General features: G+C 43.5%; 1 protein-coding gene across 5 annotated transcripts in view; it reads left to right on the top strand.

The window, feature by feature from the left end:
- Positions 1-15,037, top strand: part of DOCK8 (dedicator of cytokinesis 8) — a 249,155-nt gene that overhangs the window by 147,735 nt on the left and 86,383 nt on the right. For all 5 annotated transcript variants that reach the window (XM_017883739.1, XM_017883759.1, XM_017883744.1 and 2 more), the window contains 7 exons: positions 915-985; positions 2,048-2,186; positions 2,801-2,902; positions 7,112-7,207; positions 7,878-8,112; positions 10,689-10,853; positions 12,610-12,779. In XM_017883739.1, the coding sequence (XP_017739228.1) occupies positions 915-985; positions 2,048-2,186; positions 2,801-2,902; positions 7,112-7,207; positions 7,878-8,112; positions 10,689-10,853; positions 12,610-12,779 (978 nt within the window). The remainder of the gene's footprint in view (positions 1-914; positions 986-2,047; positions 2,187-2,800; positions 2,903-7,111; positions 7,208-7,877; positions 8,113-10,688; positions 10,854-12,609; positions 12,780-15,037) is intronic.

The raw sequence follows: 15,037 nt of genomic DNA, 5'->3' as shown, positions 1-15,037 counted from the left end.
CAGGATGCCCAGCCAAGGGTCACTGTGGGCTGAAATCCAGTCTGTTCTTCATTCACTGAACCCTGGGTTCTGGTGTTGGGGTTACTGCATCTAGAGGAAAGAGCTTTTTTCTCTGCAAAAAGGTAAGTGCACTTGTTCGTAATGCTGCATCCTAAATGCTGCTTCAGGCCCAAGGAGGTATCTTTTTCTAAACAGCACACATGTGGATAAGGCAGTGGAGATTCAAATCACCTAAGTGACTAGGTCTATATGTTTGGAGAGAGAAGAACCTGGACCGGGGATTTCTCACTCAAGGCAAAAGTATGTAACTTCGGCCTGTTGGATAGACCTCTAGGCAGTGAGGCAGAGTGGAGAGAGTACTGGTTTTCTAATCTCACAAACCTGTGACCCTTGGTCACTAATATAGCCCCTTGGAACCTCGTTTCACCCTTCATATCCAGTTCCTCTGCACTGTGTGCTCAGGCCAGTTGTAGACCCAGCACTTTTTTTTTTTTTTCTTTTTGAGACAGGATCTCACTCTGTTGCCCAGGCTGGAGTGCAATGGTGCAATCTCGGCTTACTGCAACCTCTGCCTCCTAGGCTCAAGCGATCCTCCTGCCTCAGCCCCCCGAGTAGCAGGGACTATATGCATGTGCCACCATGCCTGGCTAATTTTTGTATTTTTTTTTGTAGAGATGAGGCTTCGCCGTGTTGCCCAGGCTGGTCTCCAACTCCTGGGCTCAAGCCATTCTCCCACGCCGACCTCCCAGAGTGCTGAGATTGCAGGTGTGAGCCACTGCTCCTGGCCAACCCAGCACTCTTAATTGTACAAAATGCAGCTCTTTGAGGCCAGAACATCCTGTTGGCCTGATGATAGTCAATTTGATGTACCCAAGTGTTACTGATAATTTGATCCTTTCTATACTGGTGAACAGGTCATCTTTGGAAAGTCCAGTGGGCCTGAATTTCTACAGGAAGTGTACACAGCCGTTACATACCATAATAAGTAAGTCTATTTCAGCATTCTCAATATACGCCAAGATGCTTTCATCATCTCCTGGTTTTTCCAAGTCCCCTGGGTGGTTCCTCCTAACTATTTGTATAATTCAGGGACTGAGGGGCAAAGGAAATCGATGCCAGTTCCGTGACTCTGTGTTGAAGATGTGAAACTTGCCATTAACCAAGACTGAGAGAGGAACGTGTCTTCAAGAATCCAATATAGTTTTGACTTTTCTGGAAGCTTCTATTCTAATATGATGCAAAGAGGCTATATTACGTTAATTAAGGAAACACATTTCCTAACTTGCTTTGAGACACTGGAGGGGGCCAGAAGCACAATCCAGCCCTCCTTGCCCTGTGTCCCTGTCCGCTCCACTTGACACCTGCCCCACTGCCTGCCTAAGCCGACCAAAGGAGAAATGGAACACTCATTATTCCACTGGCAAATGGAGTCATGGGATAACGCCTACGCTGTTATTCACGTTCCACAGGGAAGGGAGGGACATCTGCACAGTGTCGGACAGAATTGGATTTGATAACCTGGGCCTATTTAAGTCCTTCATTTAAGCATGTTCTGGGGTTGGGATGAGGATTAAGTGAGGTAATGTACATGAAACCCTCATAAGCATCTAGGGCTTCATAATTCAGTTAAATCGGGTTCCTTTTTCCTCCTGCCTCATTCATTTGCTTCTACTCTGATGAGTGCAGCCAGGTGCTAGGCTCTGTTCCTTGGGTAGAGATGGAAAAAGGAGGTCACAGCAGGAGTCCAGACCTCATCCTTACTTCAAATTAAGTTGTTGGAATTTTCCATTGTGTGTGGGGAGTTTTGTTTGTTTGTTTTGTTTTGTCCTGACAAAGCCTTTAGTTCATGAACAGTTTTATGTAAGGGAAGTGTATCTAATAACATAAGCTTGGTCTCAGGGACTTCCAGCTTCAGAGCAGAGTAGTGTAAAATGAGAAGCAAAACACCAGGCAAATTCTGAGGAGCAAAGGGGCTGTGGCGTTTTACAATCAGAGAAGTCATCATTCTTGCTAAAAGTTATTTGTGTATAATGTACTTTTGAAACAGGTCTCCTGACTTTTATGAAGAAGTGAAAATTAAGCTCCCCGCTAAGCTCACAGTAAATCACCACCTCCTGTTCACCTTTTACCATATCAGCTGTCAGCAGAAGCAAGGAGCCTCCGTGGAAACTCTCCTGGGATATTCAGTGAGTTGTTTCCAGCCTGCTGACTCACACTGCAGTTGTTGGTGCATCTGAGGTCCCCGCAGAGATAAACAACCAAATTCTATTCACTTGATTTTTTCCTGTCAGAAGTAGCAAAACATGCTAAGCCACATTATAGCAAGAGGCAGAAATGATTTGCCTTAGCAAATGTCAAATTTCAGGAATGGAAAGCTAGTGGATGATAGATATTGAAAGAATACTCATTTGTTTTTTAAAAAGCGTTGCAATGTTCACTATTTCCAAATTGAATATCTGTGCTTCACATATAGAACTAGCTTTGCCCCCAAGAAGAAACAATTTTTTCTTAAAAAATATAAAAGGTAAAATAAACATTAATGTTGTTCAGACACATACAAAATTGCCTACAGAGAAAATGCTACTGCTTTAGCTCTGAAAGCAATAAATCATCAATATTACCATTTCAGGAGCTCTCGGAGATTTAAAATGCAAAGAACTGGACAGAAATTACTGCCAAAAAGAGTACTGGTCAATATCTAATCATTGTTTAGTTGCATTTGATTATTGTGAGCTAAATAAATTGCCAGAATTATATGCTGTAATAAATACCACGTTATTATTTACATCATCTGTTTCAGTGGCTGCCAATTCTCTTAAATGAACGTCTTCAAACTGGATCCTACTGTCTCCCAGTTGCCTTGGAAAAATTGCCACCCAACTACTCCATGCATTCTGCTGAGGTAATTGGCAAGCTGGCCATCAGCTGTTTCTTGTCCAGCTGTAGTCTTGGACCACCTTCCCAGACCCACTTCTCATTCCCATGTGGCCAAGGATGCTCATTGTGTTCCCTGGAGCACACCATGTTTTCAGAGAGCACATTGTTCTGATAGGTTGGGAGGAATAACTGACTGTGAAACCTCATTCTTTTAAATGTCACCAAATCAGGATGTTTAGTAGATGCAACCTATACCAAAGGCAGCATTACCTTGCATTATCTACCAAAGAGGGATTCCCAAAATAATGTATTCTGGAAGAGGAGGCAAACTAAGGCCAATCATAATAAACAACCGCTCCCATCAAGGATCCTTATAAAAGGTTCCCAGGCCAGATTCCATCTGTTTCTGTCTTGGGTCAGTTGTCACAGCTCTCTAATAGATACCAAGGTATTTATTCCCCTAACAATCCTAATGCCAATAGCCTTACCCACTTCCTGTTTCTGGCACTTCCTCTTGCCCATGCACTCTGCTGCACTGCACCCATTTAAAGGGCAGCCGAGGCGGATCACCTGAGGTCAAGAGTTCAAGACCAGCATGGCCAACGTGGTGAAATCCCATCTCTACTAAAAACACAAAAATTAGCCAGGCCTGGTGGTGGATGCCTGTAATCCCAGCACTTTGGGAGGCCGAAGCAGGCAGATCACTTGAGGTCAGGAGTTCAAGACCAGCCTGGCCAACATGGTGAAACTCCGTCTCTACTAAAAATACAAAAAAATTAGCTGTGCATGGTGGCAGACGCCTATAATCCCAGCTACTCGGGACCTGGGAAGTGGAGGTTGCAGTGAGCCGAGATCATGCCACTGCACTGCAGCCTGGGCAACAGAGTGAGACTCTGTCTCAAAATAAATAAATAAATAAATAAAGGGAGCCCAGGGGACTGTCTACCCTGACTGCACCAGCTGTCACACTGCTGTCACACTTCTCAGTTCCTTGCATAGGTTTACATCAATAAGTATTATTTTGAAGTAAATCTCATACATCATATTTCATTTTAGTCTGCATCTTAAAAGATAAGGGCTTTGTTTTTAACCATCACAATACCATTGTCATACTTTAAAATTAACTGTAATTTCTTAATAATCATCAAATATTCAGTCACAAATATGCAGTCACTGATCAAATTTTCAATTATTGCACTAATGCTATATTTTCAATGCTTGCTTTTTAAAATTGGTATTCAAATAAGGTCCACACACTGCTGTTGGTTGATATGTCTCTGAAGATACTTTTAATCTACAGATCTTTTGTTTTCCTTGCAATTTTCACATTGAAGAATTTCGCAGGAATTTGAATTTAGTTTCAACCCTTCCAGTCAACTTTCTTCTCTGTTCTTTCACCATCCACTGCCTCGCTTCCAGCTGTTTTCCTCTTATTTTCTTTTTTCCCTAAAGAGAGAACCATCTTTTGCCCTGGACCACAGGCACGTACCTGGTAAACCAAAACTTCTCTCCTCAAAACCATCTAAGGGGCAATCCAAGTATGTCCACAGACATTCCGTGATTGGTCTTTATGATTTGAACATCAACACCTTTCAGTAGCCCTCAAAACCACCTTCTCATCATCAAGTTGCACACTCTAATTTCTTAGAACCCCCCACTAACTTCTTAAGCTATAGGAAAGACCTGAGTGTTGGAGAGAGACAAATCTGTGTCCAAAGTCTAGATTCTGCCACTCCCTAGCTGTCTGAATGTGGGTGAGTTGCTTACCCTCTCTGAGTTTCAAAGGTGAAACTGAGCCCATATCTGCATATCTGCCTGTAAGGTTGCTGTTGGCATTAAATGAGATAATGCATGCCAAACAAGAAACTCAATTCCTAAGTAAACATTAGTTCCTTTTTCTTACTTGCCCTATGCTGTGTTTATAGATACACCTTAGCCTCTCCTAGTATCCTTTAAACCTGCACTAATAAGATAGCCACTAGCTGCATGTGGCTATTGAGGAAAATATGGCTAGTTCAAACTGAGATATGTACTATAAATAAAATATGCACCAGATTTCAAAACTTTAGTGGGGAAAAATGTGAAATATCATATTAATAAGTTTTTACATTGATTACATATTGAATGAAATATAATTACTTTCACATGTTCCTTTTCTTTTTTTTTTTTAGAGACAGGGTCTTTCTCTGTCACTCAGGCTGGAGTGCAGTGGCATGATCACAGCTCTCTGTAATCTTAAACTCATAGGCTCAAGCAATCGTCCCACCTCAGCCTCCTTAGTAGCTGGAACTATAGGCATGCACCACCATGCCCAGCTAATTTTTTTTTTTTTTTTCAGCAGAGGCAGGGTCTTTCTGTGCTGCTCAGGCTGGTCTCAAATGCCTGGCCTCATGTGGTCCTACCGCTTTGGACTCTCAAAGTCCTGGAATTATAGGTGTGAGCCACCATGCCCAGCCCCTTTTTACTTTTTTAATGTGGCTACTAGATGACTTTAAATTGCATATATATCTCACGTTATATTTGTACTGGACAGTGCTATTTTAGATCACAGATGGCAAACTCAAGTGCCCACAGGATCCAGATGAGTAACATAAATGAATGCCTTGTTCTGGTGGCATCTGTTCACTCTGGAGATTGTCTCTGCCCCGTCTGAAGGTTGCAGCTGTTCCTTCACTCTGCAGATTGGTGCCATGCCAGGACATAAGGCCATTTTTTTCATATCTTCCAGTACTCAAATGAGGTTAGGAAAGCAGTCTTTTATAGGAAATTTTCAGGCTTTCAAATATTGGTAACTAATATTGCAAAGTTCCTAATACTTCAAACAGAACATATGTGTGGGCCAGAACCCACTTTGGGCCCCAGCTCGTGACTGCTGCAGATAGCTTTAACGGCCTCCATCCCATGTACATATCTACCTTCCGTTACCATAAAAGATATACAAACCTAGGCGAGGCCCTCCTCACTCAACACTGCGGGACATCTCTAAAGGAATTCAATTTCAGTGGGAATTTAAGGCAAGAAACTGTCTCTAAGGCCTACAAAGGTACTGATATATGAGCAGTATAAAAGAGTCACTTTGAGTAATTAAAGCAGGAGCCAAACTGGCCTAGAAACATATTGGAAACACTTGGAAAAACTGTGGTAAAAGGGAAAGTAATATCAGATACTCAAAAGTATTAAAATTTCATGTCTTGTAAAGATATTCTATACTTCATCCTGACAGTCCTGATTAATGGGGAAATTGCTAGGATCTTAATTTATTTTAATTCCTAGAATCCAGAATTATTAATGCTGGTTTGGAACTTAGAGACAGATCACACAGTTCAACCCTGTCCTCACAGCATGAGAACAGAACATTAAGGCCCAGAAAGTTTTTTTTTTTTTTTTTTTTTTTTGAGACAGAGTCTCGCTCTGTTGCCCAGGCTGGAGTGCAGTGATGCAATCTCGGCTCACTGCAAGCTCCACCTCCCAAGTTCACACCATTCTCCTGCCTCAGCCTCCCGAGTAGCTGGGACTACAGGTGCCCACCACCACGCCCGGCTAATTTTTTGTATTTTTAGTAGAGACGGGGTTTCACCATGTTAGCCAGAATGGTCTCAATCTCCTGACCTCATGATCCACTCACCTCGGCCTCCCAAAGTGCTGGAATTACAGGCGCGAGCCACCGTGCCCGGCCAAGGCCCAGAAAGTTTAATTGACTTGTCTAAGTAAAAATAACTAGTTTGAAGCGGGGCACAGTGGCTCACACCTGTAATCCCAACATTTTGGGAGGCTGAGGAGGGTGGATCACTTGAGCCCAGAAGTTTGAGACCAGCCTGGGCAACATGGTGAAACCATATTTCTACAAAAAATAGAAAAATTAGCTGGGTGTGGTGGTATGTGCCTCTAGTCCCTGCTACTCCCGAGGCTGAGATGGGAGGATCGTTTGAGCCCAGGAGGTCGAGGCTGCAGTGAACTGTGTAATTGCACCACTGTAATCTACCTGGCAACAGAGTGAGACCCTGTCTCAAAAGGAATGAATAAATAAATAAATAATAACCAGTTTGGTGTAGAATTGAAGTTAAATCCAGGGATCCTGACTCCAAGACCAGTTATATTAGTTTTTGAGAGAGTTCTGTATTTGTATAATCGTGACGTTTCCAGTCAAGTTGCTCTGCATTGCTTGTTAGTAATCAGAAAAGGGAATTGGATTGCTAATCTTTTTTTCTTTTCTTCTTCTTCTTCTTTAACACAGAAAGTCCCTTTACAGAATCCTCCCATTAAGTGGGCTGAAGGACATAAGGGAGTATTTAATATTGAAGTGCAAGCTGTTTCTTCTGTGCACACCCAGGTAAGGAATGTCAATGTTAATAATGAAGGTAAAGGTGTAGCAGAGGAACCTTTGAAGGACAGGCCAATAAAAGATGAATGAAAATCCTTGTCTACAGATAAATAAAAAATAATCCTTTAGTTCTTTGTGGGGACATGCAAACCTCTTTAAGTTTCATTTGTCATTGGAATAGAAAGACCTTACAAAACCGCTGAGTACCTAAAGGAAAGAACCTAGTATCTGCAATGGTGGTTGAGAAACTTTGCAGGGACACTTGATTTGAAACTCTCATCTTCTGTTACCTCTTTTCCCTCCGTAATTCTGCCACTTTACCAGCCTTTAAAAAGAAATTCCGTACTCCCTCCATTACCTGCCACGGTCTGAGTTCTGCATCTGCTGAGACCCCTCTCTTGGCAGTATGCTTACCTGGTATGCTGACCTCTGCTTACAGAACATGTCAGAGCCTAAATTATTTTTTCTTCGCTAATAATTATTGAAAGGTTCAATTTCGTGCACTACATTCTACAAAGAAGTTCATAACCTCAGTCTGAAACATCATGTCTTAGGCCTTCTGGTCTGAAACACTGGATAACAGGTTCTATCCATAAAGAGCTATTCAATTGTGTTTATGAATCCACTGGTGAACAATGATGATATAAAACCCCATGATGCCTGCCTTCTCCCTTCCCAGGACAACCACCTAGAGAAGTTCTTCACCCTCTGCCATTCCCTGGAGAGCCAGGTGACCTTCCCCATCCGCGTGCTGGATCAGAAGATCAGCGAGATGGCGCTGGAGCATGAGCTAAAGCTCAGCATCATCTGCCTGAACTCCTCCCGCCTGGAGCCGCTCGTGCTCTTCCTGCACCTGGTGCTGGACAAGCTCTTCCAGCTGTCTGTGCAGCCCATGGTCATCGCTGGCCAGACAGGTATGAACCTGCAGGGCTGGGCTGGGAGGAAGCAGGAGCAAGCAAGCATTGCCTTCTTTAATGAAAAATGACTTTCCAGAAATCCAGAGACAATGTGATCTTCCTTTCCACTGATGATGTGTGTTCAAGGGAGGCCAAGTCTTGTGCTATTTTTTTTTGTTTTGAGACTCTCTGCATGTTGGAAAGAGAAAGAAACATTAAAATAGGGTTCTTAATATTATAGCTTTTTGTAAACTTTATTAAATGATCATAGGCAGTCTTTCAAATTCCATTTCTGGTAATTGATGAATTCATTTTACCTTGAAGATATTTTTGTTTTCTTGATTAACAGGAAATGGAGCATTTTAAAGTAAGACAACCTGTGTTAAATGGAGGGAAGGAACTCTCTAAATTGAAATGCAATGCGATCAATTTTTAAAGTTAAAACATAAACTCACTATTTTAAAGTGTATAGTTCAGTGGTTTTTAGTATAGTCACAAGATTGTGCAATGATCGCTGCAATCTAATTTCATAACATTTCCATCAGCTCCAAATAAAACCCCATACCCTTTAGCAGTCACTCCCTATTCATCCCTCCCCCTAGAACTCATCTGTTCTCTCTCTTACAGTCTATTTCAAATGCTTGCTTTTAACAAATTAACACTAAATACAATGTGTACATTTTCCCTTAGAAATAACCTCAAAAGCTTATCCTGGAGGCATGACCAGGGTCCAGTGGTTCTCATAACTCCTCCAGGGTAGACTGGCTGATGTAGGGCCTCTTTATTTGCCACCATTTTCAGCTGTGCCTATTTAGCTCTTTGCTGTCCAGTCCAGCAGATGTCTTTTGGGTACCATCCATATGCCCAGTACTGTACTAAAAGTTGTAGGCTTTGTGACAATAACCAAGAGTATCTCAGACCTCAGAGGACTTATAATATGGCAAAGAGTCAGCAGCACAGGACAGGAGTCCTCAAAGGGACGCAGCTAAATTTTTCAGTGGTGGTGGGGAGGGTGGTATCAAAGGAGAGAGCGAGAAAACGTCCATTTGGGAGGATGCAGGAGGTCCACATGAAGAGATGGCCTTGAAGAAGGGATAGAGTGAAAACCAACAAAATAGGGGCAATGAGATGAGCATGGCACAGCAGAGAACCAGAAAAGTGTGGGAGTGTCAGGAAGAAAGTCAATAGCGCGGTTGGTGGTGAAACATAAGCACGTGTGGAAGTGGGCTGGGACAATGAAGTGAGGGAGCTTTTAGAGCCAGGGAGGGGCATGTCCTCTTAATCTCTCACTCCGCTTTGCACCCTGATATGCATCTTTTGTGGTTCCACAGATCAAACGTCCTGTGTTGGAGGCTAACTTTTCATCCATGTAGCAGTTGCCTCTCCAGCTAGATTCTTGCAGAGCTCTGCCCTCCTTCGATTGCTTTCTACACCCCCACATATGTGGCACACTGCTTTGTATATTCCAGCTAGTTAATACAGACTTGTTCACCAGACAAAATATTTGTATGTTTTGAGCAGCTTCTCCATAGCAAGTTGCCACCTTGTGGTGTGGGGACCACGTGGTGTTGGCACAGGCAGAGTAAGTGGAGGTGGCTAGTCTACAAGCATTTATTTAGAACCTATTCTGTGTCTATGCAATGCAAAGCACAGCGGGGGCACAAAAAATATGAGAAATGCACTTTGCATGGGAAGGATTCCAGCTTTCACAGAGAGACAGTTTACCACCAGAAACAGCTGGAGAATCACGTAACTCAGTTTCACTTGAGCCCTGTACTGTGTGGAGTCGGACGGCTTCATGGAGGAGGTGGGACTTGTGCTGAGATTCAGAGGGTTGGTGTGATTTTGTGGATAGGAGTGAGGAGGGCTTTCTAGATGAGGACAACAGCATGAGCAAAGTCTCAGAGGTAAGAGAGCAGGCATGATAAGACGATACAATGACTGCCTCATTTTAAGGGAAGTTGAACTGAGCCAAAAAGGGTACAAGGTTAGATAAGTAGATCGGAGCCAAAGTACGTAGGCGTGGGCCACCAGAACAAGAGGCTCTATGCAGTAAATCCAATATGCATGGGTCTACTGTGGGAATGACTTGATATGCAAACGTTTTTAGGTTAATCTGTACAAGAATCAGCGTTGTGCCCCACATCTCAGATCATAGTGTCCACAACAGTCACGTGGGCATCTTGTAAAGATGCAGAGCCTGATTAATACACCCTCTGGGGTGGGGGCCTGAGATTCTGCATTTCTGAGTAGCAACCAGGTGATAGTGGTCATGTCCGTCCGCAACCCCCGCTGAGTAGCATCAGTTTACAACCTGGCTTAGAGAAGGAGGATCTGGACAGTCTTATGTCTTTGTCGTTAAAAACCATCAATGCTACTCAGTGGCAGGAGGAGGAAGGTCAAAGGAGGGAATGTGAAGCCATCTGTGGTACTCAGAGCTAGCATGCCGGAGCTCACCAAAACCATTTACTCTTCCCAGGCCTAGTTAAATTGGTCAATGGTCAGGACTCATTGTCACTGTCCTGGAGAAACTTCCACCTCGGTCTCCTTAAGGACCAGCTGTGGGACTACCCATTTTTCTATTGGTTCCTCAGCCAACTTCTCCCAGTTTGCCTTCGAGTCTGTGGTGGCCATCGCCAACAGTCTGCACAACAGCAAGGACCTGAGCAAGGACCAGCATGGGAGGAACTGCCTGCTGGCTTCCTATGTGCACTACGTCTTCCGCCTGCCAGAGCTGCAAAGGGACGTGCCCAAGTCAGGTAGAGTTGCCCTGAGTGTGGGACTCTTGTGGGCAGGGCATCACAACCTCCACCCCACTGCAGTATGATCTAAAATAAAACATCCTATGCTGGGTGCAGTGGCTCACATCTGCAATCCCAGCACTCTAGGAGGCTGAGATGGCAGGATCACTTGGAGCCAGAAGTTGGAGACCAGCCCAGGGAACATAACGAGACCCTGTCTCTACAAAAAATATAAAAATTAGCAGAGCAAGGTGGCACATACCTGTAGTCCCAGCTACTCAGGAAGCTGAGGCAGGAGGATCACTTAAGCCCAGGAGCTGGAGGCTGCAGTGAACCATGATTGCACCACTGCACTCCAGCCTGGGAAACAGCGAGATCCCATCTCTTAAAACAAACAAACAAACACCCTAAAATTCCATTTTAGTTTTCAGAACAGTACAAAACTTACATGAATGCTAAAATTATGTGTTTCTTTATAGATCTTTCTTCCTCCCTTGCCTCTTTTTATGCTCTAAACACTTATTTTGTCTGCCCATTTGATAATCCCTCACTGGTCTTTACCCACTTGCTAATTTATGATTCAGCTGAGAAACTCTTTTTTAAGATGGAGAAGTGGTGACTGATGCCTAGGACTCTAGTATAATAAAGGAAATAAGATATATCCAATGGCAGTGGTTCTTAAACTTTTTGTCATTAAAACAAAATCCCTTTTCACATTTCCCTCAAACTAAACTATTGAAATACTAGTAATGCGTTTCCCCAATTCTTCTTAATTATTTACATAGGTAATAATCAAGTAGAACTTCTTGTCAGTATGATATAAACATTAGCATCAGTGAGTTCACAAAATTGCAGGCCCAGATAAACATGGCACTTTTGTTGGTCTGTGCAACCTCATTTCTAGTAAATCTGAAAATTTGAGTTTTTAAAAATACTAGTGATGTGGCTGGGTGCGGTGGCTCTCGCCTGTAATCCCAGCACTTTGGGAGGCCAAGGTGAGCAGATCACTTGAGCTCAGGAGTTCAAGACTAGCCTAGGCAAAAAGCCCATCTCTACAAAAATTACAAAACTTAGCCAGGCGTGGTGGCAGGTGCCTGTAGTCCCAGGTACTCAGGAGGCTGAGGCAAAAGGATCACTTGAACCTGGGAGGCGGAAGTTGCAGTGAATGGAGATCATGCCACTGCACTCCAAACTGGAGGACAAAGTGAGACCCTGTCTCAAAAAAATAAATAAATAAATAGTAATATCTCATAGACTCCCATAACCACTTGTGAAAACATGTCAACATTTAAGGATGAAAAACAGCTATGTGCATCATATACAGTAGTCCTCACAAGGTTCAGATGACCGTATGGATTTTTGAATCTGAGAAAACCTCACTGCATGAATTGTAAAGTTGTCATCATTTCAATATTGATAAATTAAAAATATCCACATTTTTAGCTTCTCATGAGAAACCAGAAGCTCTAGCAACCCTGGGGTCCATTTCCCAATAGCAGTAATAGACTGGAGCCAGTACTACCCCCTGCCTTTGTAAGAAGCGTGTGTCGACTGTTTACCACAATCTCCACCACTCCCTGGTGCCGTATGCCCCATCTACTTCTCTCCAAAAGATTGCCCCCCTGCCCCAACCAGGATTTGCTAAGAAGACCCTAATTCCAAGGCCTAATCCAGTGGCTTTTCAACTACCCTATCCCTCTTCAATTCCTTCTTAAACTCAGTAAGTGATTCTGTTCCCCTGTCTGTTGACATGTCTCTGCCTGGTGGGGTGCAGGCGCTCCCACTGCCCTCCCCGACCCTCGCTACCACACCTATGGACGCACATCAGCTGCTGCTGTGAGTTCAAAGCTGCTGCAGGCCCGGGTGATGAGCAGCAGTAACCCAGACCTTGCAGGGACACACTCCGCAGCAGACGAGGAAGTGAAGAACATCATGTCTTCAAAGGTAGGAAAGATGGCAAACCCTGGAAGGGGACACAGGCTTTTTTATTTTTTAACTAAAACTTGGAGAAATAACACAAAAGCAACCAGTGCTGCTGCCCACTGTGCTGATCAAATGCTTTCATGCTCAGCTCTGGAGTGATGAACGTTCTTTAGAACCGATTAAGACCATTCTGACAGATGCGGCAGCAAGACCAGCATCTGAGGATTTGCTGAGAACTGCTTAACTCGGGTAGCAACGTTTTAGAGTATCAGGGGTTTAGCCACATGCAGTCATGTGGCTAAACCATGCATTTTATTTTCAAGGAAAAAAAATAGCTTTAACTTTTCATACCTAGAAAGGTTGCCTTTAATTTTGTTTTGTTTTTTTAATATCTACCTCTTATGTTCATTAACTTCCACAGATTGATTATCTCACAAAAAAAAAGAAATCCTGAATAGCGGCTGGGCGCGGTGGCTCACGCCTGTAATCCCAGCACTTTGGGAGGCCGAGGTGGGTGGATTACTTGAGGTCAAGAATTCAAGACCATCCTGGCCAACATGGTGAAACCCCATCTCTACTAAAAATACAAAAAAAATTGGCCAAGCGCGGTGACTCACGCCTGTAATCCCAGCACTTTGGGAGGCCAAGGTGGGTGGATCACAAAGTCAGGAGTTCAAGACCAGCCTGGCTAACGTGGTGAAACCCCATCTCTACTGAAAATACAAAATTAGCCAGGCATGGTAGCACATGCCTGTAATCCCAGCTACTCAGGAGGCTGAGGCAGGAGAATCTCTTGAACCCAGGAGGTGGAGGTTGTGATGAGCTGAGATTGCGCCATTGCACTCCAGTCTGGGTGACAAGAGCAAAACTCCGTCTCAAAAAAAAAAAAATACAAAAAAAAATACAAAACATTAGTCAGGCGTGGCAGTAGGCACCTGTAATCCCAGCTACTCAGGAGGCTGAGGCAGGAGAATTACTTGAACACAGGAGGTGGAGGTTGCAGTGAGCCGAGATTGCACCACTGCACTCCAGCTTGGGATACAAGAGTGAGACTCCATCTCAAAAAAACAAATCCCGAGGAGCAATGCCAAATTTTATAAGCAAATAAAAACTGACATCCTGAGAGGGTTGATGACTTGCCCTATATTGTTTTTCCCTCCATGAATTCTTTATTATAAAGTAAAACTTTATCATGAATAGTTTTAGAGTTATAGAATTATATACTCTCTACCCAGTCTCCCCATTATTAACATTTTACATTAAAATGGTACTTTTGGCACAATTTGTGAACCGATATTCATGCAATATTATCATTCATTAAGTTCATCTTTATTCACCTCTTCTCAGTTTTTCTCCAGTGTCCTTCTTCTGTCCCAGGATCCCATTCAGGATGCCACATTACATTTTGCAGTCTTGCCTCCATAGGCTCCTCTTGCTGGGAACAATTTCTTAGACTTTCTTTGTTCTTCATGCCCTTGACAGTGTTGAGGAGTAATGATCGGGTATTTTGTAGATTGCCTTTCATTAGGAATTTTTTAAAGATTTTGATATTATTCACATACCATAAAATTTACCCTTTTTATAAAGATGGAGTATACGATCCGGTGGTCTTTAGTCTACTCACAAAGCTACCACGATGAATTCTTAGCCTGAATTTTGTCTCCAGTGATCTGTATCCTCAGGGTGGCTGAGCTTTTAGAGTAATATCATTTCCCCTGATTAAGAGAAATCAAAATCTCTAGGTTTAGACACAGACACAGTTTTACCCTTACAAATTCCACCCACTTGACACAGTGTGGCATGAGGAAGGAAATCTGGAGACCAGGGTTTGGGGCTGGGCACTGGTACTGCCCCACTGTGTAGCCATGGGAAAGTCATTTAACTGCGCTAGGCCTCATGTCCTCATCTCTGCAGAGGTCCTGACCCCTGGATGAACTTAACAACCATCTACCCTGGATGTTTTAAAAACACTGGATTCGGCCAGGCACAGTGGCTCACGCCTGTAATCCCAGCACTTTGGGAGGCTGAGGTGGGCAGATTACGAGGTCAGGAGATCGAGACCATCCTGGTTAACATGGTGAAACCCTGTCACTACTAAAAATACAAAATACTAGCCAGGTGTGGTGACGGGTGCCTGTAGTCCCAGCTACTCAGGAGGCTGAGGCAGGAGAATGGTGTGAACCCAAGAGGCAGAGCTTGCAGTAAGCCGAGATCGCACCACTGCACTCCAGCCTGGGTGACAGAGTGAGACTCTGTATAAAAAAAAAAAAAAAATGCTG

This window comes from Rhinopithecus bieti, unplaced genomic scaffold (assembly GCF_001698545.2).
Source record: "Rhinopithecus bieti isolate Rb0 unplaced genomic scaffold, ASM169854v2 scaffold_641, whole genome shotgun sequence".
NCBI classification, from domain to species: Eukaryota; Metazoa; Chordata; class Mammalia; order Primates; family Cercopithecidae; genus Rhinopithecus; species Rhinopithecus bieti.
Note: the sequence above shows the minus strand (reverse complement) of the source record. Positions and strands in the feature narration are given on the sequence as shown.